The 26,958-nt window shown below is 54.6% G+C and overlaps 1 protein-coding gene across 6 annotated transcripts in view; it reads right to left on the bottom strand.

The window, feature by feature from the left end:
• Positions 1–26,958, bottom strand: part of ARHGAP26 (Rho GTPase activating protein 26) — a 146,493-nt gene that overhangs the window by 31,768 nt on the left and 87,767 nt on the right. For all 6 annotated transcript variants that reach the window (XM_074916427.1, XM_074916429.1, XM_074916430.1 and 3 more), the window contains 3 exons: positions 13,906–14,065; positions 5,824–5,962; positions 202–355 (listed from right to left, as the gene is read on the bottom strand). In XM_074916427.1, the coding sequence (XP_074772528.1) occupies positions 202–355; positions 5,824–5,962; positions 13,906–14,065 (453 nt within the window). The remainder of the gene's footprint in view (positions 1–201; positions 356–5,823; positions 5,963–13,905; positions 14,066–26,958) is intronic.

Raw genomic sequence — 26,958 nt, 5'->3', positions numbered from 1 at the left:
TCACCAGCAGATATAACCCACAGTAACTAATTCCACCACTTAGACTGAGTTAAAAATGCAGGGCACATGCTAGGCACCCATTAAAAATTAAAATGTTCAATTGTATTCTTCAACAAACTGCTGGGATTAAGAGTAAGAAACAGCCGTGATTAAAGATTAAGGACAGAGAGCCTATAAAACACTAATTACCACTGTACTTACAGTGAATTTGGCCTGTTGGGTTTAATTACTTCTAGTTCAAGATCACTTGAGTTCAGGCTGGGCTGGGGAGCGCTGTTGGAGTTGAGGAAGCTGTTTACGTTTGAAGAGATGACGGATTCCAGGCTGGAGTTGATGATGCTGTTCCTGTTCTCCTCTGAAAAAAAACATCAAAACCCAAGAATCATCAGCCACCAGACAGAGCTGCCACCGCACACAAAAGTCACGAGCGTAGCGCTGGGCGCCGTGCGCTCCCGGTAATAACCCCGGCCCTAACGCAAACGGGGCAGCATCTCACCGGATCTCAGAGACAGGCAGTCAGCTAACAGAGTTTTATACATTAAACTACAACAAATACCAGGCACTTCTTTTTTTTTAAAAAAAAAAAAAAAAGTTGCAGCTCCATTTTAAATTAATACCTTTTTTAGTAAGAAAATATTCATTTTTCTCAAGGCATTAATATTTTATGTTCCTAAAGGCATCCAAAGTACCACACAACCTGAAAAAAATTAAAATGCAAACTACATACAGGAATGGATTTCTCTGTGACTGAAATTGGGTGCCATGGGACTGAGCATTCGTGTGACAGCAGGATAATGTTTCAGAACAAGAAAAGGACAGATCACCCAACTGACGTTTATCTCAGCAAAAAATGCTTCAGCCTACCACTGGACGTCAACGGCTATCGATCTGTCCTGGCCAGGTCTATAAGGGGATGGGGTCCCCGCTCCACCTCAGCTCAGCTCCTCTGAAATACAGAGCAGCTGTGGGTCAGAAACTTGGCTTTATACCCAGTCTGAAATAGTGCCTCGTGCCCGCTCCTGCCGCCGTGCTGCCGGCCCCGCGCTGGGCAAACGCCGGCGCTGCTCTGCCGACGGTCTGGGGCTTTCCTGGAGTTTCTTGTTTCCCTCGAGCATATTCTCTTAAGAGACTTCCCCTTATTTGTGTAACTTCAGCAGTGAGGAATGAAAATATTATGCATCCCAAACCGACATCCGTAGCATGGGCTCCCTCCTCAGCTCTACGCCAAATTACCTAAAATCACATTAATTCGTTTTCATAAGATGCCTTTTCCGTATAATCAGTAATTGTAATTGTGAGAAGCAATTATCATCACCGATGGCACGGAAAGCAGCCCTGTTGCAGAGAATTGTTACTTCTGCGACGGTGTTTTCCTCAAAGATAGGCACCTGGTGGAAAACATAATGAGTCCTACTTCAATGATAAATCTTTAAAAAAATTGTTTTTCCAGTGCACACTAATATGATCAAATTACTACCAAAAAGCACATAGTAACGGGGAATCCCTTATTCTCGATCCCTTTAAACTGTACACCTCTGCTTGTGTTAGAAGGAGAACGTGTAGTGCTCATCTGCATCCCGTATGCATTTAAAGAAGGGTAGAACAGTGCCAGAGGAACTCCTGGGGCACAGGAAAAGTTAATCCTGAGCGTACAGCAGACAGAAACCACCTACATTTCTGTCCAATAGCTTGGCAGGTGTTGTCTCGGGCACAGCAGAGCACGACGTTGTGGCAACTCTCTGCCACCACTTCAAAGAGAAAAGCCTACGCTGGCAAAAGGTTTGTGGGTGCCGGGGGAAGAGCAGAGTCTAACGCTCCTTGTCACGCCCCGTCACTGGAGCTGCTGCGTTCTCCTGGTACCTGGACAAAATCAGTGCCTACAGGGCAGCAAGAAAGGGCTAAAACTTGGTTTAGCTCAGGTTGAACTTATCTTCCAGAGATTAGCCAAAGCCAAGGATATGTTAGTTGTGCTGAGACACGTCAACACGCTCCTGAAATTGCAATTATGAACCTTGATCTCCAACGAGCCGCCGAGGGAACCAGCACCGCACACACCTCTGTCCCCGGCTGTGTTCCCCCAACGTCCCTAGTCGGGGCTTTTGCCCAGCCACGGTTCCCACTCTCTGACATGCCAAAAGGAAAATACAAACAATCTCATCAGCTTTGAGCCATACGGTGGCTCAAACAAGAAGCCTGAAACCACGAAAAGCTCACAGAGTGATTCCCCAGAGGGCCCAATTTAAAGACATTTATTGGCCCGTGCTCTGGGCCCAGCCCCAGGAGCAGGAGGTGGGTTTGTGCCGGCGCTGCAGCCGGGCCCAGGCTGTGGGTGTCACAGGGGGGCCCAGGCTGTGGGTGTCACAGGGGGGCCCAGGCTGTGGGTGTCACAGGGGGCCCAGGCTGTGGGTGTCACAGGGGGGCCCAGGCTGTGGGTGTCACAGGGGGCCCAGGCTGTGGGTGTCACAGGGGGGCCCAGGCTGTGGGTGTCACAGGGGGGCCCAGGCTGTGGGTGTCACAGGGGGGCCCAGGCTGTGGGTGTCACAGGGGGCCCAGGCTGTGGGTGTCACAGGGGGCCCAGGCTGTGGGTGTCACAGGGGGGCCCAGGCTGACAGAGGGGCACGCGCCGGGTCCCGCCGCAGCCCCACGTCCTCTCACACGAAGCTCTGAGCTCCCCCAGAAGGGACTCGGAAGGCACAAGCACTTTATGATGAAAAAGATTATCCACGCAGAACGTAAGAGGCAAAAGTGAAGAAAAGCAGAGTGCTGACCCCACAAATACTGACAGGCAGACGCGGGAGCCAGCAGATGAAATAAGAGAGAAATTAAGCTGCCTACAGACCTTAAAACCCCAAAGGCCAACTCAAATCACTCCTCTGTTTTTTGCATCTGCCAGGTGTCGAGCTGTGCTGTGACAGAGCAGCTCCGGAGTGTGCCGAGGTGGCTGAGCCCAGGGGCTGCCCCCGCTGAGCCCCCCCAGCCGGACGGGAGGCTGCGAGGAGCGTGGGCCCGAGCCGACGGAGCGTGGTCTAACACCACGTCTTATTATTTCCAAACATTTTCTGCCCAAGGCTGAAGTCTGAAAATAAGCTCTGTAAGCTTAACAAATCAGTGTCAATTGTCTGCCTAATCTCAGAGCTAGCGACCGGCCAAAATTGAATTAAAGCCCCTATCAGCCAAGAAACTGGAAGTGTTTCATCTAAAGAAGAAGGAAGATGAATGGAAGAATCTGAGACTCTTGATTGATTTTATTTCCTCCTTTTTAAAAGCTTGGTACTGTATTTTGCTTCATGTTTTTAAAAGCTTCTGTGAAGGATTCTTTGCTGTGAGATTTAATTTGGTCTTACAGCTACACGAGCAGAGCTGCCCGTCAGCTAAGGCGTGTTTCTTCTCCTTCACGCGGAAGAGCTGGGGGGGGTCAGGGCCAGCCCCACTCTCGCTGCAGACCACTGACCCCCCCCAGCACAGCCCAGGCCCCCGGCCCTAGCTCCTGGCTGCGTCTCCTCTCTGCTGGCACCACGGCCCAGCTCCCGCCTTCCAGAGAGCGGAGAGTGAACAACCCAAACCAGCAGCTTCTCTCCAAGACCCCCAAAACTACTTTGCTGGTAAGGAGGGGCTTAAGGGAGAGCTGGGCTCGCAGAGTTTTTTGCAGTCCCCCCTTCGCTAAACAACAAACTCTCCCGTCGCTGAACTGCTCAGCCAGTCTCAGCCCTCCTCTTCCAGCTCAAGAACCAGCAACACGTCGACGTGAGTTTGACTTTTCACCATTTACCCAAAGCCTTGTGAGAACCTTAATGGAAAATAAGTCAAGCAGAGCCACAGGAGCCTCACTGAAGCTTCCCCGGGCTCCCCTCCAGCCCCGGCCGGAGCGCAGCGGGGCTGATAACCTGACCCAGGGCACCTCGGTAACAGCTGTCCACGGGGAGCACAGAAGTGATGACAAAAGCATTCCGAGTAACAAAATACGAGCCAAGGGCCAGAACGCTGTTTATAATGACAAACTGATAAGGGACAAAATGGTGTATTTGCTGTGTTAATGACACTCGTTTCACAATATCCAGTTCCTGGGTCAGTTGTGGGCAGAAATGTGAACGTTTAACAACAAAATAATGACTATCATCTGCTCTGCTCTCTTGCCTGATCCTGTCTGTTGAACATTGTAATTTTTGCTTTTACACAGCTTTGCATGATGAATTTGAGTGAAAATCTTAGAAAGATACCTGACTTTGATGAACAGATTTCAAGTAAAGGAAAATTCACTGTCCTACTTAACTTCTTATGGTTAAATTGCTCTCAGTCTTAAAAAATATGCACTCTGTTAATGTTCTGAATGTGTCCAGCTTCAACTTCCAGCTATATAGACCTTACTATGTCTTTGTTTCACAGAGGAACGGCTCCTGCAGCATGCCTTCAGCATTCCCATTGTGCCTGGGGCTCCTCTGAGCCACCTTTACCTCTTCCAATACCTATTTAAACACTGACACGTGCAGCAGGGATGGCAAACACTGAATAAAAGGGTGGTGACTTCCCCTAGACACAGGAGATTACGGACTGTCAGGAGGAAAGGTGAGAAAACATTGCTTCTCGTGGGAATAAATAAATGCAGAAATGAAGAAATGAACTCAGTTCTTCTAGAAAAGGGGAGGACGGTACATGAAGGCTCCGGCAGCCAGGCGACTCTAGAGTCTAACGAGCAACTGCTTAGTTAGCAGCAAATAAATTACTTGGGCTGAATTTTTTCAAAAGCAGCTTTTGATATTTGAGGCTCCTCTGACAGCCATGCGAGACACTATTTCCAGCACACGCTCTGGGGCTGCCACTGCTTCCTTAAACCCACGTGTACCGTCAGGACATCCTCGGAAATGAGAGTGCCTGATAATTAACAGTAACTCAATCAGAGGCAGACAGGCCCACATGTTTTGAGAGTCAGCAAAGTACACAGCAACCACCCCGTCCACCTCGGGGTTTTAAGTCCTGGGGAGACAGGTTAACTCCAGCCCTCCCCTGCTCCCCGTTCCCGGCGCTCCCCCCAGCCCGAGCAAAGCAGGCTGAGCCCCCGAGCACTTGCTCTGCTCCCCAGGTTATTCTCCTGCTTTTTTATCCAACCGGGACAGTTCCCTGTGCAGCCAGCCAGCTCCAGGAGCAGCCTGGGCAAGGCTTGGGAGCGCATGGCCAGGAGGGACGGGAAGAGCCGGGGCTTGGGCTCACGCTGCAACCTGAAGCAACAGCCTGAGCAGACACATTTCTGCCCCCCCATGAGTAGGGATGGGGCGCTGACTCCTAAATATCTGGAGCATCAATTAGTGACAGAAATGGAAAGATGATCCTCAACATTTTTAAACTGCTGTGGTACATAATCCTCAGAAAAATGCAGAACCTCCTGGCTGGGTTTTCATGTCTTTAAAAGGCAAAGTGCCTGAGGGCACCCAAAAAGGGTCGGAGACGCCGGTGGGCGCCCACCCTGGGCACATGCGCTGTGCCTGTGCATGGGAGAGCATCTCGGCAGCTGGCGGCGGCGAGAAGGGGCTGGAGGAACATGAGAGCGGGGCCCGTCAGGTGGGGAAGGGGCAGCAACACCCTATACCCGGCCACCGCGGCCTCAGTGCGAGGCCCTGGCTGCGGGCTCGGATGCCAGGCAATCTTCACACTCCCCGTCAACGTGACAGCAGGAGAAACCGAAGCCTGATCTGCTTACGGGAGTCGCCTCTTCCACTGACACCAGTAAAATTGCATGGGAATGGCACGGGAATTACAATCCATTAGTCACGATTGGGGCAAAAACTGTGCCAAGCGGGAAAGCCGGGAGCCGTGGCTCGGCACACTCACGCTTCTCGTTGGGCTGCGCCGTGTGGAAGAGCGTCAGCGGTCTCTCGCTGCAGGAGGGAGGCTTCGAGTCCGTGCTCTTCTTGCGAGATAACAGCAGCTGCGAGTTCGATGGCGGATTCTCTGGCACCGTGTTAAATATCTGTTAAAAATAATAAACAAGTTGTTCTTTGGCATTACCCCGTCGAACAGAACAGCTGCCTACCTGCCCCGGCTGCACCACTCCGCAGAGCAACGCGTGAGGAAGACAACGCGTTCGGCGAGGCAACATTTTGGGTACAATTTCCCAAATTTCACGTTCCTGCCCCTGCCTCCTTTTCTCTGTTCTTCACCCAGGAAGCATGTTGCAAGGTGGGAAGAACCCCGCTAACCTGGCCCCAGCAGGTGATGGTGAGAGTGCCCTGGGCACCACGAACCGGCGCGTCCCCACGCTCGCTTCCCCGCAGCGCGGCCCTCGGTGCCCTTGGGAAAGTCTCCGCCGCTTCCAGCCACAGCTGTCAGAAAACCGAGTAATCACATTCTTCTCGAGGGGCTGGAATTTTAAAACCACACAAACCCAAAGGGCAGCGGTTTTGTTTGTTGTTGACGTTTGGTTATTTATCGTGTCGTTGCTGGAACCCCAGGCTCAGATGACAGCGGTGCTGCCCTCTCAAGGTCTCCCTTCGCTCGAGTATATTTAACACCGTCTCCCCGTGTCTTCCCCTGCTCTCCCTGCCCCTGGCAGCCCACTGATCGGCCCTGCCGGGGGTTGCCAACAGGAAAACCGTATTCCAGAGGCAGCTCTCTGCCCGGGGAGCCTTGCAGAAAGCCACCCAATGCCGCCCGCCAGCCAGCGCAGCGCCTGCCAGCACATAATGGCTTTGTCTCGTGTAGCAACAACAAAATCCTCACGCGCACACAGAAACCCTCCATGCTGATTTCTACGAATAAACGCTAAAGAGCCAAGAGGTGTTAGCCAAAGGTTTTAATGTCCCATCCCTCCCCAAAAGCGTGAGGAGGCAGCGGGGAAGGGAGGCACTTACAGCCCTCGGAGAGGAACTACGGAACCGGCTCACGGAGTCAAATGCAGAACCCCAGAATCATCCGGGTTGGAAAAGCCCTTGCAGCTCCTCCAGCCCAACCATGAACCTCACCCTGACCGTTCCCAACTCCCCCAGATCCCTCAGCACTAAAAATGCCCCATGGCTGAGGCTGTTGCTCCTCCTCAGCCCTTCTGTGGGGGCACCCGGGTGCGGGGGCCGAGGAGCGGGGAGCAGCGGGGTGTCAGGCTGCGAATCCAGGCCCCGGCCCCCGCTGGGCGAGCGCCCGTGCGTATCGGGACACCCCGCTGCCCGCCCTGCCCGGGGAGCTCAGTCACACATTCTCCCCAGGCTTGTGGCTCCGCGGAGGGAGCAGCAGCCCAAGCCCCGCGTTCTGCAGGCAGCGCCGCTCGTCCTCACCCCGCGCGCCCCGGCCCGCACCCGTTCCCACCTCCGAGGGGGCTGTTCCATGGGAGTTTGGGGGGAAGCAGCTCCCCGGCTTCTCACATGGCTGTTGCAGCCCTCTCCCTGCTCCCCACCAGCCCTCCCCAGCACCCCAATGGCCCTCCCTGAACCCCAACAGCCCTCCCTGCACTCCAAAAGCCCTACCCAGCATCTCAAGAAATGACCTCAGCACCCCAAGAACCTTTCCCAGCACCCCACCAGCCCTCCCAGCACCCCAAGAACTGACCCCAGCACCCCAGGAGCCATCCCCAGCACCCCGGCTGCCCCTCCCAGCACCGGCGCTCAGGCCAGCTCGCAGGGCTATGTGTAGCACATTGCTTACCGAGCTAAAACATCACACAGCTGCACATGCTTCAGGTGCCCGTCCCGGCTGCTGGGACCTCACCATGAGCCTGTCGCTCTGCCAGCTAAGAGCAGCTTCTCCGGGGCAGGATCCTCGTAACGGGGGCCTGAAACTGGTACCGCGGGCACCTCGCCTGACCTGGGCTCCACTGCCTCTGCTTTAACATGCTCCTGCTTTCAAATTGCTTTTCAATAGTAAATCGTACTTGGGAAATGTAACGGAATGTATAAATCAAGCAAGATAAAAGTATTGATTTACAAACTGCATTTTACGCGATGATTTCCCACAGCACACTTGAAAATAAACTTTCGGGTTTTTGCTTCCTTTTTTCTTGGTCTTTAATAAGTGAGGATATATACGTTCTTGAATTATGAACTCAGTGACTAAAACCAGCCTCAGCTTAGAAGGAGGCCGCATTTTTAAACGCAGCTGGAACGTCGTTAAGGAACAACTTTACTAAAAAGCTTCAGCGCTTCACATCTTGCACACGCCAGCTCGCCGTAACCAACTTTGTATTTCAGTTCAAACGCGGGATCAGCCCAAACAAACGCCCCCACGGCAGGCGGCCTGCGCCGTGCCCTCCCGCGCAGGCTCTGCGCTGGCGGAGGCAGGGAGAGGTGCAGGCAGCACAGCAGGCAGGGCACCGGCAGCCTGCGCCCAGCAGCACACGCACCCCATCTCCTCCTCCCGCCGGCTCTGACGTGCTCCAGTCCCAGCCCTTGGGCTTCCAGCCGGCGCTGCGGGCACCGACACAACTGCTAGGGCTCCCGACAGCTGCTGGCTGTGTTATCAACTTCTCTTTTTAAGCCCCAACCTCCTCCCTGAGCGCCCTTCGCCCCTCGAGCAGCGAGCTCCCCTGGGAAGGGGCAGGACGGGCAGTCGGGGCTCCTGACGCGGCAGAAGCATCGGCCTTTCTCCACGATGCTCCGCAACCACCATCCTCCTCGGCGTCCCCACCCGCCCCGGCATCCCCACGGAGCCGAAGGGAGCGGAGGCAATGCGCAGGAGGGGGCAGCGCTATTAAAAGCTGCTCTCTCTACCACCTCGGAGCGGCACAAAGCACACGGGCTAAATTTATCCGCTCGCAGTGGAGAAAAGTCAATTAGCAGCTGCGTTTAAAAAAGCACAGCACTGATTTTGAAGGTCTAAGGAGAGACCCCCAACAACTGGCTCCCTTTGCCGTTACGGTGCACTGGGAAACGGCACAGATCTCTTCCGCAGCAAAGGAAACCAGCTCTGCCGGACCAAAACCTCCCGCCCCATCTCCCTCAGCTCCAAAACCCCCCACTCTTCTTCACAGGAAAGTTTCTCAGGTTTGTTTCTTTTTTTTTTTAAATTTAACAAGAACAGCCGAGACATGCTCCTCACTGCTCAGACCTGTGTTATAGCTCTCCCAGTCACAGAGTCCAATTAACAGGGAGAGAGAGACAGTTTAATAGGCAGAGTAGGAGAGGAGCAGCCAGGATTCATAAATCACATTTACAGCTGGATCGTGCGCGCTCGGCCTGATGCGAGCAGCGATTTCGCGGCTCCACACCACCTTCTCCTCTGTCTGCAGAACAGCAAAGACCCGGCAGCACCTCGCCTCAGACGGTAGTTAAAAGGCTTTTTTTTTGATACCTCTCCCACCTCTGAATGAAACACACCTGGGTGCTGCTACACCCTTTATCCTGCACCTCTCCCAGAGCGACCGGCCCGTGGAGCTGGAGACGCTGGCGGGGCCAGGGCTGGTGACCCCTCTGTCAGAGCCCTCTCCCCCAGCATGCTCCTGCTCGGCGTTAATTACCCCATTATGCCCATTTTATTATGAGGAAGGTGAAAACCAGAGGGGTTGGGTATCCAGGAGGGTGTGGGGTAACAGCAGAGAGGGGTCCAGCCCCGGCCTCTGCTCCAGCCCGCACGCAAACCTGCACCGGGACTCGCGCGGGGAACCTGCAGAATGAGAAGCTGCCGTGACGTTCGAAATGTCTTCTGCAAGGACCAGCTCAAACTGCCAAGAGCATCACTAAACATTTCAGCTAATCACAGAAAAGAATAAAATGAAGACGAGGTGCTGAAGGGCTTCGACTTTAGTGTTAGTCCTTACCATTTACTGAGGTTAGCGTTTGGGTCTGTGTAATTCCCCGCATGAACTAGTCTCCTATTTGTCATCAATACTGGCTGCATTAACATTTCACCTGGTCAATCTCTTGTCTGGAGGGAACATCATCAAGACAGTAAATCAATCTCTTAATTTTGTAACACTTCAGAACAATGGCCTTTTCAAGAGAGCTATAAAAGTTTAAGCTTTGGAAAAGAAAATGGATGGACATCTGCAATTGTCCAATGTAATAACATTTCAATATTACTTTTGGCTAACATTTCATTTTTAGATCAGAAATATGGTGTTAAATGCCAATCACTTGAGTAACCAGGCACAGGATACACTCCTGGTTTGCCTGTCATGGCAACATCCAGAGCCATAGGAGAAAAATCATTTGATCCATTTAATTATATCCATTTAATATATCATCAGGATACGTTTTATAACACATTACCTTAATGCACTGTGTTCACAACCGTACACAGAAAATGCTGAGAATCACTAATGGATGTATCTTATTAAGTACCAATTTGACATTTTGTTGGGTAGCGTTGGGCAGAGCGCTGGGCACCTCGCTCCTGCTCGGCTTTTTCAGGGTTCCTGCGCGCTGTGGTACCTGGCAGGCGAACAGAGCCATTGTCCCCTCCTCCCCCAGCCCCAGTGCTACCCTCATCCCACCGCTGTCCCACGCTTCCAGAAGATCTGGTGCCAGTGCAACCCGTGGGACATCACCCGAAGAGCAGCAGCTCCCAGTGACAGCTCTAACCATAAGGACACGTATCAGAGTCTTGTGTCAGCACTGGCGTGGCCAGCAGGGCCAGGGAAGGGATCTGAGCCCTGGGCTCGGCACTGGGGAGGGCACACTTGAATGCTGGGTTCAGCTTTGGGCCCCTCACCCCAAAAAGGCCATTGAGTGACTCGAGCGTGGCCAGAGAAGGGCAACGGAGCTGGGGCAGGGTCTGGAGCACAGGTCTGCTGGGGAGCGGCTGGGGGAACTGGGGGGGTTCAGTCTGGAGAAGAGGAGGCTGAGGGGAGACCTCCTGGCCCTCTGCAACTCCCTGCCAGGAGGGGGCAGAGAGGGGGGATGAGTCTCTGGAGCCAAGGCCCCAGCGCCAGGCCCCGAGGGAATGGCCTCAAGCTGCCCAGGGCAGGGTCAGGCTGGCTCTGAGGAAGGATTTCTGTGCAGAAGGGGCTGTTGGGCGTTGGAATGGGCTGCCCAGGGCAGGGGGGAGTCCCCGGGATCCCTGGAGGGGTTGAAGAGTCGGGCTGAGCCAGCGCTGAGGGATCTGGGGGAGTTGGGAAGGGTCAGGGGGAGGGTCATGGTTGGGCTGGAGGAGCTGCAAGGGCTTTTCCAGTCAAGATGGTTCTGGGATTCTGTGACATACACAAGGGCTGAGATACCTTGATGTACAGAGACCTCAAGGAGAACATGTCTGAGAAGCTCTAAAAACCATCTCAGAGTTCACTGCTGTTACTGCGAGTAAAACAAACAATTTGGATCCGAGACCTGGAAACCTGTTAAATCTCCAGAAACAATTTCACTTTTTGGATTACACACAGGGTTTAATGGTCTGTGTCGGATGCTCTGGCAGCAGAGAGCAAACCATAATTTACCAGTTGTTCTGGGAACCTTGAGAACGTCCCTGTTTTGCTGACTGTGATTCCAACCTGCACATCGGCAGCACCGGGCGCGCAGGGCACACGTTATCCCGGAGGCACCGTGTTAGATCGGCCCCGCATCCTCCAGCACCCTTCTCTGATACTTCTATGGCTTCAGGACGAATGTGTTTCCCTGGACATAATCTCAGGTGGAAGATGAGCTGAATCTCAGGTGGGGTGATGGCAAACGCAGGCAGGAGAGTGGGGGACACTGAGTAACCCCCCCAAAACCCTCTCCCCTGCCCCGGCAGTCAGATAACCCTACTGAAGCCATCATGTAAACAAGCTGCCAGCAGTTATTCAGACCAAGAGATGTCACCACCAGGCTTGCTTTTTTTTTTTTTTTTTGGTTACACAATGACAACAGTAATTTTGACGGGAGAGGCATTCCACTTACCTGGGGGAAATATAATGTAATACCAGACAGTTGCTGATTGCCAGGAACCATTCAAATCAATTACATTTTCCCTGTGACTGTACTTAATCATAAACAGTGTCTGTGAGTCACTGGTGTAAAACAATATAAAGCACCAGCAGCACAAGCGCAAGCAACTTGCTTATTGCTAATCACCTACGGCAGCTCCTGCGGGGAACCTTCAATGAGCTCAAATCAATTCAAATTAAGAAATACACTGAAACGGAACAGTCCTAAAGCGGGAGCTGAACCAGCACTAACACCACATTTAAGATTTTCCTTTCCCGGAGTTACCTCTTTCCTATCTCCCTCCTTCCCAGCGTCTTTTCCCAAGAGCCCTGGAGAAATGGGCACACGGGTTGGCAGGGGTTTTGCTCACAGCGTCCTTGGGTGAAGAGGCAGCCGCAGACAGCCCTGGCCCCGGGAGCCCCGTAATTCCTGGGAGCCCCGGGAGCCCTGTGAGGGCAGCTCAGCATCCTGCACCATCAGGCCTGGCTGCAGCCGAGCGCCCTGGGCAGCAGGTACACCCACCTGCAGAATTAATTGGTGACGAATGTATGCAACCAACAGGAGGATTCACCCTTCTGCTGGTGCCATAAATTACTTCTAAGGAGGGGGAGCCCTCGAAGCGCCAGGACACCCTGGGGTAGGAGCTGTAACGTGGTTGGTGAGCAGAGACGAGCCCCGCAGCCCACCCAGATGTGATCAGTGCAGAAACCTGTCCTCGATTCCCCCACAGCTGACGGAGGGCTCGGCTGGCACAGCAAGAGACTCAGTTCAGGAGGAAAAAAATCCAGTGTCTAAAGACATGTTACTCTAGGGGCCCGAGAGGGAAAGGCTCCATAAAGCACAGCAAGGGGAAGGGAGATAAAACCCGCTCACAGCGATGCCGTGACGCTCGTGACACAGCTGAAGAGCTCAGCACCAGCGGGGAGAGGCGGGGAGCGCTCCCCTGCGCGGACCCGGAGGGGACGGACGGACGGGACCACTGAAGGCCAACACGAGGTTTCGTGCTGGTCCCTCCACGTGGGAGCAGGGCTGGGGGAGCTGGGCTTTGCTCACAGCCGCAGACTCGTCGTTACGCCATGGCTGCCATCACATTCCATGCAGAGGAGAAGAGTCAGCTCCTCTGCCCTAAATAAATATTGTGGCCTTTAAGCACCCATGGAAGCAATCTCTCCGAGAACATACAACAACAGACACTATCTCTCCATTCCCACCGGTTGCGTGTGTGCTGCCCCTCCGCAGCCCCCCGCAGCCGTGCCCCGGGGCTGCTGCCTGCGCCACGTGCCAGAGGCTCAGCCCCAACCTCGACCTGCAACAACCTCCTCCAAGACCTCCACGAGCAAAGCCCCAACGCCACAGCGGCCACCCTGCCCCAGCCGGGGGCAAGTCTGCCTCTGCTTCTTCCTTCACAGCCCGAACACACAAATTGGTTATTTCTTTCCAACAGAAACAAGACAAACAAACAATCGTGATCAGGGAACTGTTTGAATTTAGAAGAAAACGGCGTTTTTTTCGCGTGACTGGCGGCGGGGGACAACCAGCAGCACGGCCCCACCGAGCCGCCTCTGCTCCACTGACAGACAAGAACATCCTTACAGCCAACCAACACAAATGCACCATAATTTAGGAGATCAACGTTGTGGATGAAGCCACAGTTGAATAAACCCGGATTTAGTCAGAAAATCAGGAAGCCAGCCTAAGCGTGCGTCTCACACTGGTTTCTTTCAGCCCTCATCCCTCCTCAAACTGAGGACAAATTCCTATTAAGCAACAGAAAGGGGAGAAAAAAGGGATTTCTGCGATGAAGACATGGACACGCTGACTCACACGGAGACAACCATAAAAAGGGCTGGTTACCAGCAGCGCTGGTTACACAACTACAGCCCAAGAACCGCCGGTTTTGGAGCCCCTACGCCCCATCCCGAGTCGTGGCCATCGCTGGGGGAGCGCCTGGGAGGTGCCAGCTGCTGCCCTCCCGGGCACCACCCTGCCGTCTGCGGCGGCCACAGGGAGCAGCGGGGCCCTGGGAGAGGGGACCGGGACAAATTTGTTGTCATAAATTAACTGCCCTGAAAGAAGCAAGTAAAGCCATTACCTTCTCATGGTTTTCTATTAAAATTTCAATCACGATGTTCTGAAACTTGATGTCCATAATGGCAGCGACTGTTTCCTCTTGAGGTCGAAGCAGCGTTGGCCCAAATACCACACCCAGATTAGCAACAGTCATCAGGTTCTGCTTGTGATTATTTGCAACTCTGGAAGAAAAAAAATAAATAAAAGAGTAGGTGACGACTACTCTGCGCAAAAACCCCCTCCCTGCCTCATGGCTGGCACAAAGCTTACTCCCCTGTTTACATTTTTTACACTCCTGGTTAGCTCCTTGAAGGCTCAGCCATGTGGAAAAGTACAAATTTAACTATTGTATTACTAGAGACCTTTCAGCCTCGGTGAATTGACTAATTCCGTAAAACCCCAACGCTACGCTGGCCACTGAGTCTCATGTTGCAAACCACTCCCAGGAAAACATCTTGAATGATTAATGCTTAAAACCCTTCTAAAAACAAACTGTTGGACCTCTGACACACGCTGCTCTCCAACTGAACGAGTGACCTAATATGTTCCAAAATCCCATTCCTTCTCACCCATTTACGCTTTTGCCTGCACCAGAGGTCAGCCCCATCCAGCCCAACCAAAACAGGCTGGGAGGCGAAGACGGGGCTTCACCCCCGGCCCACGTGCACGCACACGTGCCTCCCCCTGCCCCGCTGAGGGATCCGCCCGGCACGGACACCCGCTCTGCCAGGGACCCCCGACACTCCAGCCTTCCTCGCTCTCACCTCTGGCTATTTTTAAGTTCACAAGTGTTGCAGCCTGGTGGGAGCAGATCGGCTCAGCAAAGTGCAACAGCTCGCGCCAAGGCCCTGGCACCCCGGCTAATGCGCGTTTTGGGGGTGTATTTAGGAGAAGGTAGAGTCTGGCCCCTGGTCTTAGGGGTGCAAAGCATCAGCAGCCCCAAGAGGGCACGTCCTCTGCCCTGGCTCAGCCCAGAGAGCTGACGGGCACCGAGGGCACGGCGCGATGTGGGACGCAGCCCCGAGGTCCCCGGACCCGGGGGACCCATGCGCTCGGCTGCTCCGTGGTAAACGCTGGTGTGAGGCACGGACCGACCTCGCTGGACACCCCGGGCTCGGCGGAGTCACGAGGTGCCACGGAACGCCAGGCCACGTGCGCCGGTGACGCAAGGAGGACCTGCGGTGGGAGCCCCACAGCCCCGTCTCCGCGACTCTTTCTTGTGGTTTTCTCCTGACCTCTTCAACCAGGAAACTCGATGACTTCAGGCAGTGCAATCACTATTTAGCTTCAGGGGGGTTTAAGTGCCTTTTCCCTTTATTCTTTCTCTCCCGTTTTCCCTGGACAAATGCACTAGGCCAGCACAAAGTGAGGCTGAGATTCAGATCGTGCTTGATTGTCCCAAAAAGTTATTGCCACGAGCTTTTATTATTGATCTCAGAGTCAAGCCACCACAGTGCTCATCTGGGTGCACGCTCAGCTTATTTCAGCACATCGTAAGCTAGAGCTGGCTTAAACAAAAAGATGTTTTCCATCCCTTCTCATCCAAATCTCATCTGATCCAGCAAAGGAACTCTTCGTTCCTCATCCCTATATACAGCTCCTCGGGCAGGAGCCCATCACCGAGGGGTGCTCAGGGGCTCAGGACTGTTGGCTTCAGGGCCCCCAGCAGCAGCTTCAGCCCTATGTACTGCCCAGGCAGGAAGTCTGTCACCTCCACCAAGAGCTCTGGTTACAATTTCAAAGGTGCAAAGGCCCTGGTGAAAGTCCCTTGGGAGCTTGTGGGAAGTCCCTCTTACCCGTAACCTCCCCCGCTGGCAGGAAGCTCTGAATATTTTATCACAAGCATCCGAGAAATCTCCCGTGTCCGTAAACTTCGGCGCTGCAGGAGATGGGCTGCCCCAGAGGAAGGCTCCGGTGACAGGGATGATAACCCGAGGAGGAAGGAGCCCCGTGCCAGCAGTGAGGCAACGCTCTGCCCGGCAGGGCTGCTGCCACCCCGCTCACCTCATCGCCTCCCCCGGCCCCAGCCCCAGCCCCGGGGGGGCACAGAGCCTCTCCTCATCCTCCATCCCCTGGTGGGCACAGAGTGAAGAAAAAGGCCAGGAAAGTCCAATAGGAAACAAATCCTTACTTAGGAAAAATCCTGCTTACCTACAGGGAGAAGCCTCCTACTTAGGTAAGGATTCAAACCTTTTCCCCCCTCCAACCCACCTCCTTATCAAGACATTTGCAAACACCAGTGACACTTTTCCATTGCAACAACATCGGTATTTCAGACACATGTTCACATGCTCCTAGTTGGATTTTGAAAAACGCAGCTGTAATTCAAATAGTTTTGAAAAGTAGTAATAAAATAATAATTCTAACGATCTTCCGTGATTAGTAAAACAATGTTCATTTATAAAAAAACAGCTGAACTGATCTAAGTCTTACAAAATTAGGTCCCTCCATTTCTCATTACCGTTACCCCGTAATACATCACTCTAATAAATTGCACTGTCATTGGCTCATTACGGCGAGGCAGCTGTGCACAGTCCTGTTAATTATTTCAGACTAAACTATTAACAGCTCCCCAACCAGGACACGGTCCTGCGGCACCAGCCGCAGCCCTGGCTCTGCCCTTTGCCCGAGGAATGCCCACACGCCCCGACACGAGCGCTGGCCCTCGCCTCCATCCCACGGCCGGCACCGGATCCTCTTCACTCTTACTTGTTTGCTCTGAATTTGTTAAAGCGTGGAAGCCATTTTACAGCTGCACAAGTCTGGCTCCCTTCTGAAATAAACCCAGGTGGCACATGAACTCCTGGGCTGTACCACGGGTACTTTTCCAGCAGCAGCCTTCACAGTGCTCGGTTGCCAAAGCGGAGCTACAAAACACCGTTCACCTTTCACATCCTTCAAATTCCACATCCATTACCCACATGATAATTTACTATAAATTATACCTCTTCATCGTCCTTTCTACTAGAAAATAATGCCGCAGTTTCTAAAGATGGGGTGTTCTCATCCCAAAGTGTGCTTAATGTTGGTGCTTTTCGGCAGGCATTGTTAGTGCCGTTCCTGAGCTGCCCTTTAGAAGGCTTCCAAGTATTTCCTTTTAACCTGCTGTTTCTTTCTGACCCTCGGTGCACTGTGAAAGCAGCTTCACTAATATTAATTTAGATGGGTCCTTCTGCAGTTCTCTCTCCATCCACACTTTGCAGAAGTCACTTCCAGCACAAGCAGGAGGTGGGAAGCAACAACTACCCGGGACACGTGCAGAGCAACCTCTGAAGCCCTGCCGGGTGCTGGCAGCGTGCTGGGCAGCCGCTGACTTGTGGACTCTGGGCTGTTCCTCCCCCTCACAGCACACGACGGCTCCCACAGCTCCGTGGGAGATCAGCCCAGTGGCGTGGGACAGGCTGCAGAGACCCCCAGCCGGGGGGAGAGCTGCCCCCACCGCCAGCGAGCCACCCTGCAAAGGGACCTTAGGCTGAGGGGAGACCTCCTGGCCCTCTGCAACTCCCTGCCAGGAGGGGGCAGAGAGGGGGGATGAGTCTCTGGAGCCAAGGCCCCAGCGCCAGGCCCCGAGGGAATGGCCTCAAGCTGCCCAGGGCAGGGTCAGGCTGGCTCTGAGGAAGGATTTCTGTGCAGAAGGGGCTGCTGGGCGTTGGAATGGGCTGCCCAGGGCAGGGGGGAGTCCCCGGGATCCCTGGAGGGGTTGAAGAGTCGGGCTGAGCCAGCGCTGAGGGATCTGGGGGAGTTGGGAAGGGTCAGGGGGAGGGTCATGGTTGGGCTGGAGGAGCTGCAAGGGCTTTTCCAACCTCGATGATTCTGTCCCGTGAGGACCTGACCCACTTGGTGCCAACCCAAGAGGCGTGCTGGCCACGGCGAGCAGCCAGCCAGAGGAGCTGGGGAGCGAGCCCTGCCACCCCGTGGGGACAGCCGGCCAGAGCCAAGGGCAGCACTGTCCCCCTGGCTGAGCGGGCCGGTCGTCCCTGCTGGGGGTGTCCAGGGACCCCCCCTCACTTTGCATTCACTTTCAGAAAAACAAAGGAGGATGGGAGCAGAGTAAATCCATGTTGTGTGTCAAATTAGATTATGCCTAGGTTGCTTGGATACTGTATAATCACCGGCATGACCAAACATAATTTAATACAGAGTAATTGGCAGTCAAGCTTCAGTGCAGAGAAAGCATACAGGAAGAGTAAATATTTCTTTGTTGCACTGGCTCGCAGTCAGCATCAGGCAACAGAACTGCAGCGGAGCCGGGGTGCTGCAGGCTGGGGGAAGGGCTGGGCTGGCCCTCTTTGATTTTACAGACGTTACTGATTTAAATTTCTCCAGCCTGGTCAACAGCTCATATTTATTTTCATGGAAATCCAATTAACTCATTTGCTTCTCCAGTGACCTACAGAGAAACCTGTACTGTTGTACAGGTGGAGAACACTCAGAGGTAGCCCATGGGAGCTGCCCAGTCCTCCCAGTAACACGGCTGAGAGCTGGCACCAGCTCTGGTGTCACAGCTTAATGTCACGCACAGAAAATGCACCAGCTTGAGACTTCAGGGCTGTGAACTGGCACTGGTGGGGTTGTTGGACTGGTACGTGCCGTGACCTCCATGAGCACACTGCTCTGGCCCGCTTGCCCAGCCGTGCCAGGCACTAGCCACCACACACGTCCACGGCCAGCAGTGGCCTCTCCAGGGGATGCTACCCGGGGCGCCTGGCTCTGCTCCCCACAAAGCTCTTACTCTCTGTGCCTGGAATCGCTTTGTGTATGTATTTTATATATAAAATGAACATACATAAGTCTCAGCCAGAGAGCGTTGTTATGAGTTCAAATATCTTCCCTGATTCAGAGAAAAATCTCCGAGAAAACAAACATCTGAAAGGGAACAAAGGCAAAGTCTGGAGTGTTTCTATTTCCATGCCTGGGACAAACCTTTGAAAACAAAGTGCTTGTTATGGCTGGCCTAACAAGACCTTGCAGGATGGAAAATACTGCAGCTAATTCATATTGCTACAGGTAAAAATATATTTCATGTCTGCCACCACCATTAGAGCTTCTGTTGAACGTGAAAAGCCAACCAGGCAGAGGGCTAGCAATCCCCAAAATTATTTAGGCTGCTCTGGGTAGTTTGTTAGAAATTAAACACATTTGACTGCGGACATGAACGAAAGGTGAAGAGCAGAGCGAGCGCAGAGCGAGGGGGGGAGCAGATGGGTGCACGGAGAGCTGCGCTCCCCCACACCGGCAAGACCCAACCAAGACACCGAATCCTCGCCCAGAAAACCGTGTCTGGGGGGGTACAGCTTCCCGCTCGGGGGGAGGCTCGGCACGATGCAAGAGAAACCCTGCAGCCGTGTCCCTGCCCCCCCAGCTCCCCCCATTTCCATCCATTTCATCTGGAGCACGCACGCTGCCGGACAGAGAGCAGGCAGCTGCAGCGCACACAATTGGTGGTATTTATCAGATAAAATCTAATGAGTTCTGGGAAATGTTCCTGGGTGCATACAAGTCATCCCTGCACATTATCGAGTTTAATTGGGCTGCAGCTGATGAGCATGTAGGTGGGGAGCCGGGTGAGGAGCCGGGCGAGGGCTGGGCTGGCCACCAACGCCAGCGGCTCCCCTGCCCGGCTTCGCCGCTCTCCGAGGGGCCGGGGAGCCGCGTCCCGGGGCTGAGCCCTGAGCTCCCCGGGGATCCAACCCAGCGCGGGGACCCACCCCGGCAGTGCCGGGGACGCCAGCCGATGGGCGGGAGGGCAGCCGGCGCTCTGCGGCAGGCGCGGTGTAAAACACTGCAGAGATCGCACCACCCAGCCGTGCCACCTGGCCATGCCACCCAGCCGTGCCACCCGGCTGTGCCACCCGGCCGTGCCACCCGGCTGTGCAGAGCCACCAGCTCCTGCTCAGAAGGGAGACAGAACAGCGCTGGGACCCGGGAACAGAGGAGCCCAGGGCTGAGTTTTGTCAGAAGCGAATGGGTCAGGAAAGGAACAGCTCAAGTTTTAAAATAATACTGATAACAATAGTCGTGAAAATATTCCAAGTTACTCAAAAGAGATTTTTAAAAGATCAAAGCTCCTCTCCTGCGATATAGGAAACAGAGGAGACTGGAAATGGAAATTCTCCATCAAGTGCCCTCGCACACAGATGCCACCCCGCGCTCACAGCTGCAGAACCAAAAGGGCTGTGGCGCGGTACAGAGGAGTTACCCCGCAGCACCACGGCAGCCAGGCGGGCAGTCACACTCCAGGGTAACCGCTCCCCAAGGCACACGTGCGTGGGCCGCGGGGGCCGCAGAGGTGGATCCGCACGGGGAGCGGGGAACCGGGGAGCACACCCAGCTCCGCTTCCCCTCCCCGGCTGGACACTCGCGCACGGGAACGGCACACTCGCAGACTGCGTCACCGTGATTTATCCTGCCGTGTTTATTAAGGCTCTGGATATCCCTGCGCTCTTCTGGGCTGCTCTTGGATGCGGGGAGCTCTGCGAGGGCCAGAGGAGTCTGGAGCTGCGTGTTCTGAGCACGCAGGAGCCGGGACGCTGCCCCCGTCCCCGCCACGCGCAGCCCGAGCCTCCCCCAGCGCGGGTTCTGCCGCGCCGCCGCTCAAGCGGGGAGAGCCAAGAACCAAGGAACACAGAGGGAGGCCAGCGGAGCCAAAAGGAGGGCAGATCACCAGGAAACACAAAACCTCCCAGTCACGACAGGGAGAAAACTTCCAAACGCAGTTGACAAAACCTTTAGATGCAACATCAAGAATTAAAGGGGTTTTCAGCAAGTGGACGCGTTGCTCTCGGGTTTCCCTGCTCAGCTGGGACAAAACATGTGCCTGGATTGTTCCTGGGCGGTTTGACTTGCTCCAACAAGACTCTTTTTCTCCGGGTGAATCCAGCCACAGCTGAATGCTTGGGTTCACTCCCAGGGAAAAAAAAAAAAAAAGCGCTCATGTCGCACCAAACAGATGCAGAGGCCAAATGTGAAGTTCAGTATCGGTAAAGCTCATCAGTGTGAATACCAGGTGTGCTGGGACTTGCAAGGAAAACACATGTGGTGCTGCAACACTCCTCTGAGTCGGGCTTTCCAAACCAAGTCGCCTGAGTGCCCAAGGCCATCCTCTCTGGCCTAGGGCAAGCTGAGCTCGACGGGAGATCTCAGGGGGACGCGCTGACAGGGGCATCCTGGATGCACTCCCCAATCCCGGCACGGCGTCGGCACTGCCACGCGTCTTCCATTGGTGAAAGCCACGGGCACGGCCACGAGCTGATGTTAAAACACCACCACAGCCCCACCTGCAGCAGCACAGCCAGCCAAAGGGGACTTCACCCAAACGTCCCCGGGGACGGAGCCGGACCGGGGGCTGCCGAGGCTGCAAACATCCCCTGCGCCGCTGCCACCCCCAGCGGCGATGCCCCCGGTTTGAGAGCAGCACCTGCCCGCAGCCCGCGGGGCAGCAACGCGGGCACCGCCGAGGATCCGCAGCCTTCCCGCAGGGGCCAAACCCCAGAGCCACGCCAGGCACCTTCCCCTTCACGGCACACGACCAAGGGGCAGCACCGGGCAAACGCCATTCCCACCCCCCCCCCCCCAGCCTCGCTTATTCCCTTAACTCTGGTTGTGTGTGAGCACAGCACTCAGTTACAACTTCACTCTTCTACACGCAGTTATCACCTCTCTTCGTGATAGTAACAGCTATTGTACTCACTGACAGCCACGGGGCTTTGGCCAGCCCTTGGCTGTACCTGCAGCCCTGCAAGAGCCAGTCCCAGGCCCCTGCACCCAGCAAAGCCTCCGTTTTCCACTGAAAACAGAAATCACCAACATTTTCACACCGCAATAGGAAAAGATACAGAGCCAGCGGGGCAATAAACACCTGAGAGAGCAAGTTTATGTTAAAAAGAAATCCTGTGAAAGATCTGCTGCAATGGAAAGCAATGTGCCGAAGCCTACCTGAGAGGTGGAAAACAGCCAAGGGCTCCCAGAAAGGCTCCCAGCAAGAACCAGCACTGGTTTTAGTGTCCCACCATCCCTCCGGGCTGGCACGGGAAATAATTCACAGCCAAAGGCCAGGCTGCAGGGTAGGGAGCAGAAGTTACCCTCGAGTACACCTCTGTGTTCACGCGAGTGCATCGGCCACAGGGCAGAGTAAGAAAGCAGGTTTCTTGACTTGTTTACTCCCACCTTAGTGGTATTTTGGAGCATGTTTGCTTCACAAATGCAAGGTTAGTGCTCTCCCCTCCAAAACACCGAATTCCTGAAAAGGACTGTTGGAACGAAAGGGAATATAAAAATAATCAGCTTTGTAGAATAAATCAAAGTTGTGGTTAACAGCAGGTACCACGCTTGTCCTGACTTTGCCAGTGGAACAAGGTTTTGCCCAAGGATTGGAAAAACACCTCCCCCAGATTGTGTGCACCCTGCCACACACACACGGGCAAACCCACTCACCCCACGATGCCCTTCCTACTTCTCATGGCAGCAGATAACCATCAAATTGCAACAGACTTCCACGGAATTGCGTTAGGAGAGTAGAGTAACGATTTAATCTGGTAAAACAACAGCCTGTCAATCCCCCACCTCACAGTGGGGCACCTGTGCAGCCGACAGACAGAGCCTCCTCCCAACGCCCTCCGCGGGGGGAGTTCGATCAAGGGAGCAGGAGCCAAGAACCAAGGAACAGAGAGGGAGGCCAGCGGAGCCAAAAGGAGGACAGATCACCGGGAAACACAAAACCTCCCCGTCACAGCAAGGAGAAAACTTCCAAACGCCGTTGACAAAACCTTGTTCCAGGCTCCCTTGCCCCCCCCCACGTACGTAGGTACGTGCGTTAGTCTGGAGGAGGCTGAGGGGAGACCTCATTGCCCTCTACAACATACATACATTTTTTAAAATACATGCTTTGAAGTTTGAACACAGTTACAACAAGTCTAGGCCTCAACTCGGTGTGCAGTGCAGTCACTGGGGGGCAGAGAGAGGAGACGGGTCCAGGCTGGGCCGGGGATCACTCCCGGGGAAAACCGCGGCTCAAAGACATCTCGGCGCTGGTGACTTATTCTCCTTTCTTCTGTTGAAAAAAGATTTGACTAAAATCTGTATAATTGAATTGGTTTAGTACTGGGTCTGTTCAGCACAAAGAGCAATCCAGAGAAGCTCTCATTAAAATGTCTGTGCCCTACTCTGTCTGTGGCGACGGAGCAGACGCCAGCTATTTATTGGAAATCTTTTGCTCATGGTAGATTCAATCTGTTTCTGCATATAGTTTCAGTTTCACTGTGATAAACAATTAAAAAGAATCCAGATAATTACGTGCTATCAACAACCTCTATCCAACAACACAAAGTTCAAACGCAAGCCCACAGGAATTCAGGCCTGGGTAACGCAAAAGGCCTGGTGCTCCCCGCGGAGATCCCGGCCGGCCGGCGCGAGCTCGGCAGAGACGTTCAACCACAGAAACTCCAGAGCAAACCCCGCACACGCCGCGGTACGTGCTGCTAAATGACTGCTCTTGCCAGCGCCGGTGATGTAAGCTTTAGCCTAATTTAAGACACCCGTTATCATGTCTAGAGAGATGACTCTTATGTGTGATGGAGATACAAGAGCTGCGAAGAACCTGATAAGAGAGATGCTGCAGTCTCTGAAGTGTGTTCCTCTCCAGCTAGGAACAGAAAATGTACAGGTCTTTTGGAGAAGCGTGGAAGAAGCAGCTACCAGAAAATGCAGACAGCTCATCTATTGACAATCCAGGCAAAGGAGGTTAAAAGTTCATTTGCAGAAGCAGAATAAAACCTTTTGCTAATTTACACATTACAGGAAGCCAAGCCCAAAGAAACACAGCAAACACCTACAAGTTTTTTTGTGTTTTTTTTTTTTTTAAATTCTGTAGAATCTCATATTAAAAACAAAACCAGAAGAGTCAGAGGGAGCCGGAGCTGGCTGGCAGGGGGACACGCACCCAGCCTCGTGCTCCGCACCGCACGAGGAGGGCAGGGGGAACGCGAAGTGCTGCTGCTGCTGCCCCGCGAGGCCTCGACGCCTCCGGCCCCTAAAGACCTGCTGCACCACGCCAGAGCTGCCTCCCGCAGAAGGGCTTCAGCGGTGGGCAAGGATCCCCCCCAGCGCAAGTCCTGAGCAGAGAGACGACCAGGAAAACAAGGGAATGCACTCACCGCGTCAGCGTCACCCCAGCTGCTAACTGCAAACACAGCCCAGGCCCGCGCTCGCTGCGCTGCTGCTGGCGGGATGTGCTCCAGGAGCCGAACCGCCGGCACATGCTCAATAATCCCGTGGATTGTTCTGGGGTAGCAGGAGGGACGAGACCAAGAAATAGAACAAGACCATCTAAGAGACTGCTGCGACGGGCGGGGAGGTCTGAGCCCCACGGACCACGCTCTAGTGCTGCCTCTGGCTGTGCGGGACCTGAGCCCGCACAGGATTTCTGCGGGGAGGCAGGAGAAGGCACAGGGCAGGCTCCTCCCTCTCGGCAAAGCTCCCTGGTTGAAAAAACTGACCCCCTAACAAATTACGTTCAAGGGAAAATTATCTTCGGGAGCCTAATTCAGAAACAAAGAAAACAAGGGAGACGTTAAGGCAAAACCAGGCAGATTTCATCACTGCTGGGAAGGCGTGAGAGCGCGGGGAGCCCCCGCCGGGGGCTCTGCCCGGGGCCTGCGGCCCCCCGCGGCCTTTGGCTCCCCGCAGAGCTCCCGGGGGTTCCGAGCTGTAGAACAATCTCATCCACCGATGGTAAAAGCCCCCAGACTGCACAGAGCCTGATCCGACAGAGGAGGGGGACCAGGAGGACATGGCGCTGCCCCCCTGGAGCTGGGCAGGGACGCTGCCCCAGCGCTGCCCTCCCCTTCGCCTGCCCCCCCGGGCTCTGAACCCCCTTCTGCCGGGAGCCGGCGGCGCTGCTGCTGCCTTGGGTGGCTTCTCCCATGCAGGAACGGAAAAATAAACAGACAACGGGCTCTCCTTGCTAATCATGTCAAAGCATTAAAACAACAGGGATTTTTATTGATCTGAGTGGGCTTGGCTCCAGTCGGGAAGAGGATGATTTAAAAGTCACTTAGAACTGTGTTTTCCAAGCCAAGGTTGCTCTTGGTTTAGCATGATCAGCCTAAACTTTCCTTCCTCTGTGCTGGCTCCCGGCTCTGCCCGTCCGCCCGGGGAGGTGCAGGCGACGCACGCAGGCCGCTGCCGTGGGGATGAAGCTGTGGGGAGCCGCGGGCTCACCCCTCCCGGCACCCCCTCTCCGCCTGTCCCTTAAAACACCCGTTCACAATGGCAGAGTGGGGGGGCTGGGGCTGAGGGTGCCTCGGCACAGCAACTCTGGGGACGCCCGGCAGCTCCCACACGGGACGGGCACGGCGCTCAGCACCCATCCCGGCTCGCCAGCTGCCAGGGCCTGGTGCTCCAAACCAAGACACAAAGCAGAGAAACAAAACAGGAGAAAAAGGAAAAGAAGGGAAAGAGAGGGAAAAAAATCCAACCGGTGTGAGCCTGAGCCAGGACAGACAAGGCCGAGGCAGATCCTCCCAGAGCGGTGCCTCGGGGAGCCCCCGTTCACGTGACGTGCCCTCTGCTGCCCGCGGGAGCACCCGGATCCTTTGGGCCACTCGAACTCCAGCAGCGCCGTGATCCAAAGGGATGAGAAACAGGCACCGGGCAAAAAAAGGGCATTTCCGAAGCAGGGCGAGTGGGCGGCGGCGCGGGAGAACCCCTGCCCGGCCCGGCCCGGCGAGGTCAGGGAGTGCGCTCGCTGTTCGCTTCTGGCAGGCGAATCGGGCGAGGAGCATATGAGAGAAGTGCAGCTCAGAGGCCTCAGCGACTAGTGGAAATTTCCAGAATGTCCTGGACAAGAATGACTTACTGGAAGTAATACATAAATCAAGCAAATGAATAGTTACCAGACAGCAGCATAAACAGCTGCCAGGGGGATGAAATCAGACCTGCTGTGCCAAGAGGCGTCAGCCTCCTCGCCGGCTGCACCTTCGGGGGGAAACAGGGAAAACAACCCAGGGAAAAGCATATTTCTGGGGAGCAGCCGCCGCCGGCCCCGTGCAGGTGCCTCGGGGGGTTCCCCGGAGGTGGTGGGCACAGAGCAGTCCCCGGGGGGACACGCTGGCTCCCGCGGGGCTCTGCGCGGGCAGCGCGGCCCGGGGAGCACGGCCCGGGGCTGCCAAGGACGGGACTGCTCCACGCGGACCAAAACAAGCGCCGGGTTGTATTTTTAGGCAGAAGACCTAGAGGATTTTTTTTTTATCTTCTCCTTCACCAACAATCCCTCGTTCAGCAGGGAGCCCTCCGAAAGGCGCCCCCCTCCCTGCCCACCGAGGGGCTGTAACGGAGGGTGGGTTTTGCTGGGGCCGTGGGGCCGTGGCCCTGCAGAGCCCACGGCAACCAGCCACGCTGAGAAGTGGAAAACAATTTGTGCTGGAGATAGCAATCACCATCACGTTGGTTAAAACACGTAAATTAGAAAATACCACCGCAGCAAAACCAAAGGGTTTTAGTCCCTGTTGGCCAGGCCGCAACTGTCAACGATTACAGATAATTAATTCTGCTAAACACACGCACACACATTTCTGCTGCAGCCTCCTTCGCTGTTTTGACCTTTTGCCAGGAGAGGAGCGGACGCGGGGCAGGGCCAGCCCGGCTCCTCGGACCGGGGGATGCGCCCAGCAGCAGCGGCCGTGCACGGAGCGATGCCAAGCTGCCGAGGCTCTGGGGAGCCGCTGAAGGGAGAAAACCTGGATCTCACTGCCACAAGAACAAAACAAGGCTCAGATGTCCAATTCAGTCCACGTAAAAAAACCCCAAAACATTCCTAAATGCTTGAAGCATCATCAGAGCGAAATCCTCCTGGTCTGCACCTCCAAAGCATTTACTCCTTGGAGAGAAAGATCATCAAAAAAGAAGAGAAAACAGTGATGCTATCACAGCTCTACTAACAAAAAAGGCAGTTTGCTGCCACCAGCTCTGCTCCCAGCAGCATCACTGGCACAGCCACCGCAAGCTCGGCAGCACGGCGCGCACCTCCGCTTCGCTTTCAACTGCTTCAACTTATTTGGCAAGAGAAAAAATAATTTGG

This window comes from Athene noctua, chromosome 12, assembly GCF_965140245.1.
Source record: "Athene noctua chromosome 12, bAthNoc1.hap1.1, whole genome shotgun sequence".
In the NCBI taxonomy this organism is placed as follows: Eukaryota; Metazoa; Chordata; class Aves; order Strigiformes; family Strigidae; genus Athene; species Athene noctua.
Note: the sequence above shows the minus strand (reverse complement) of the source record. Positions and strands in the feature narration are given on the sequence as shown.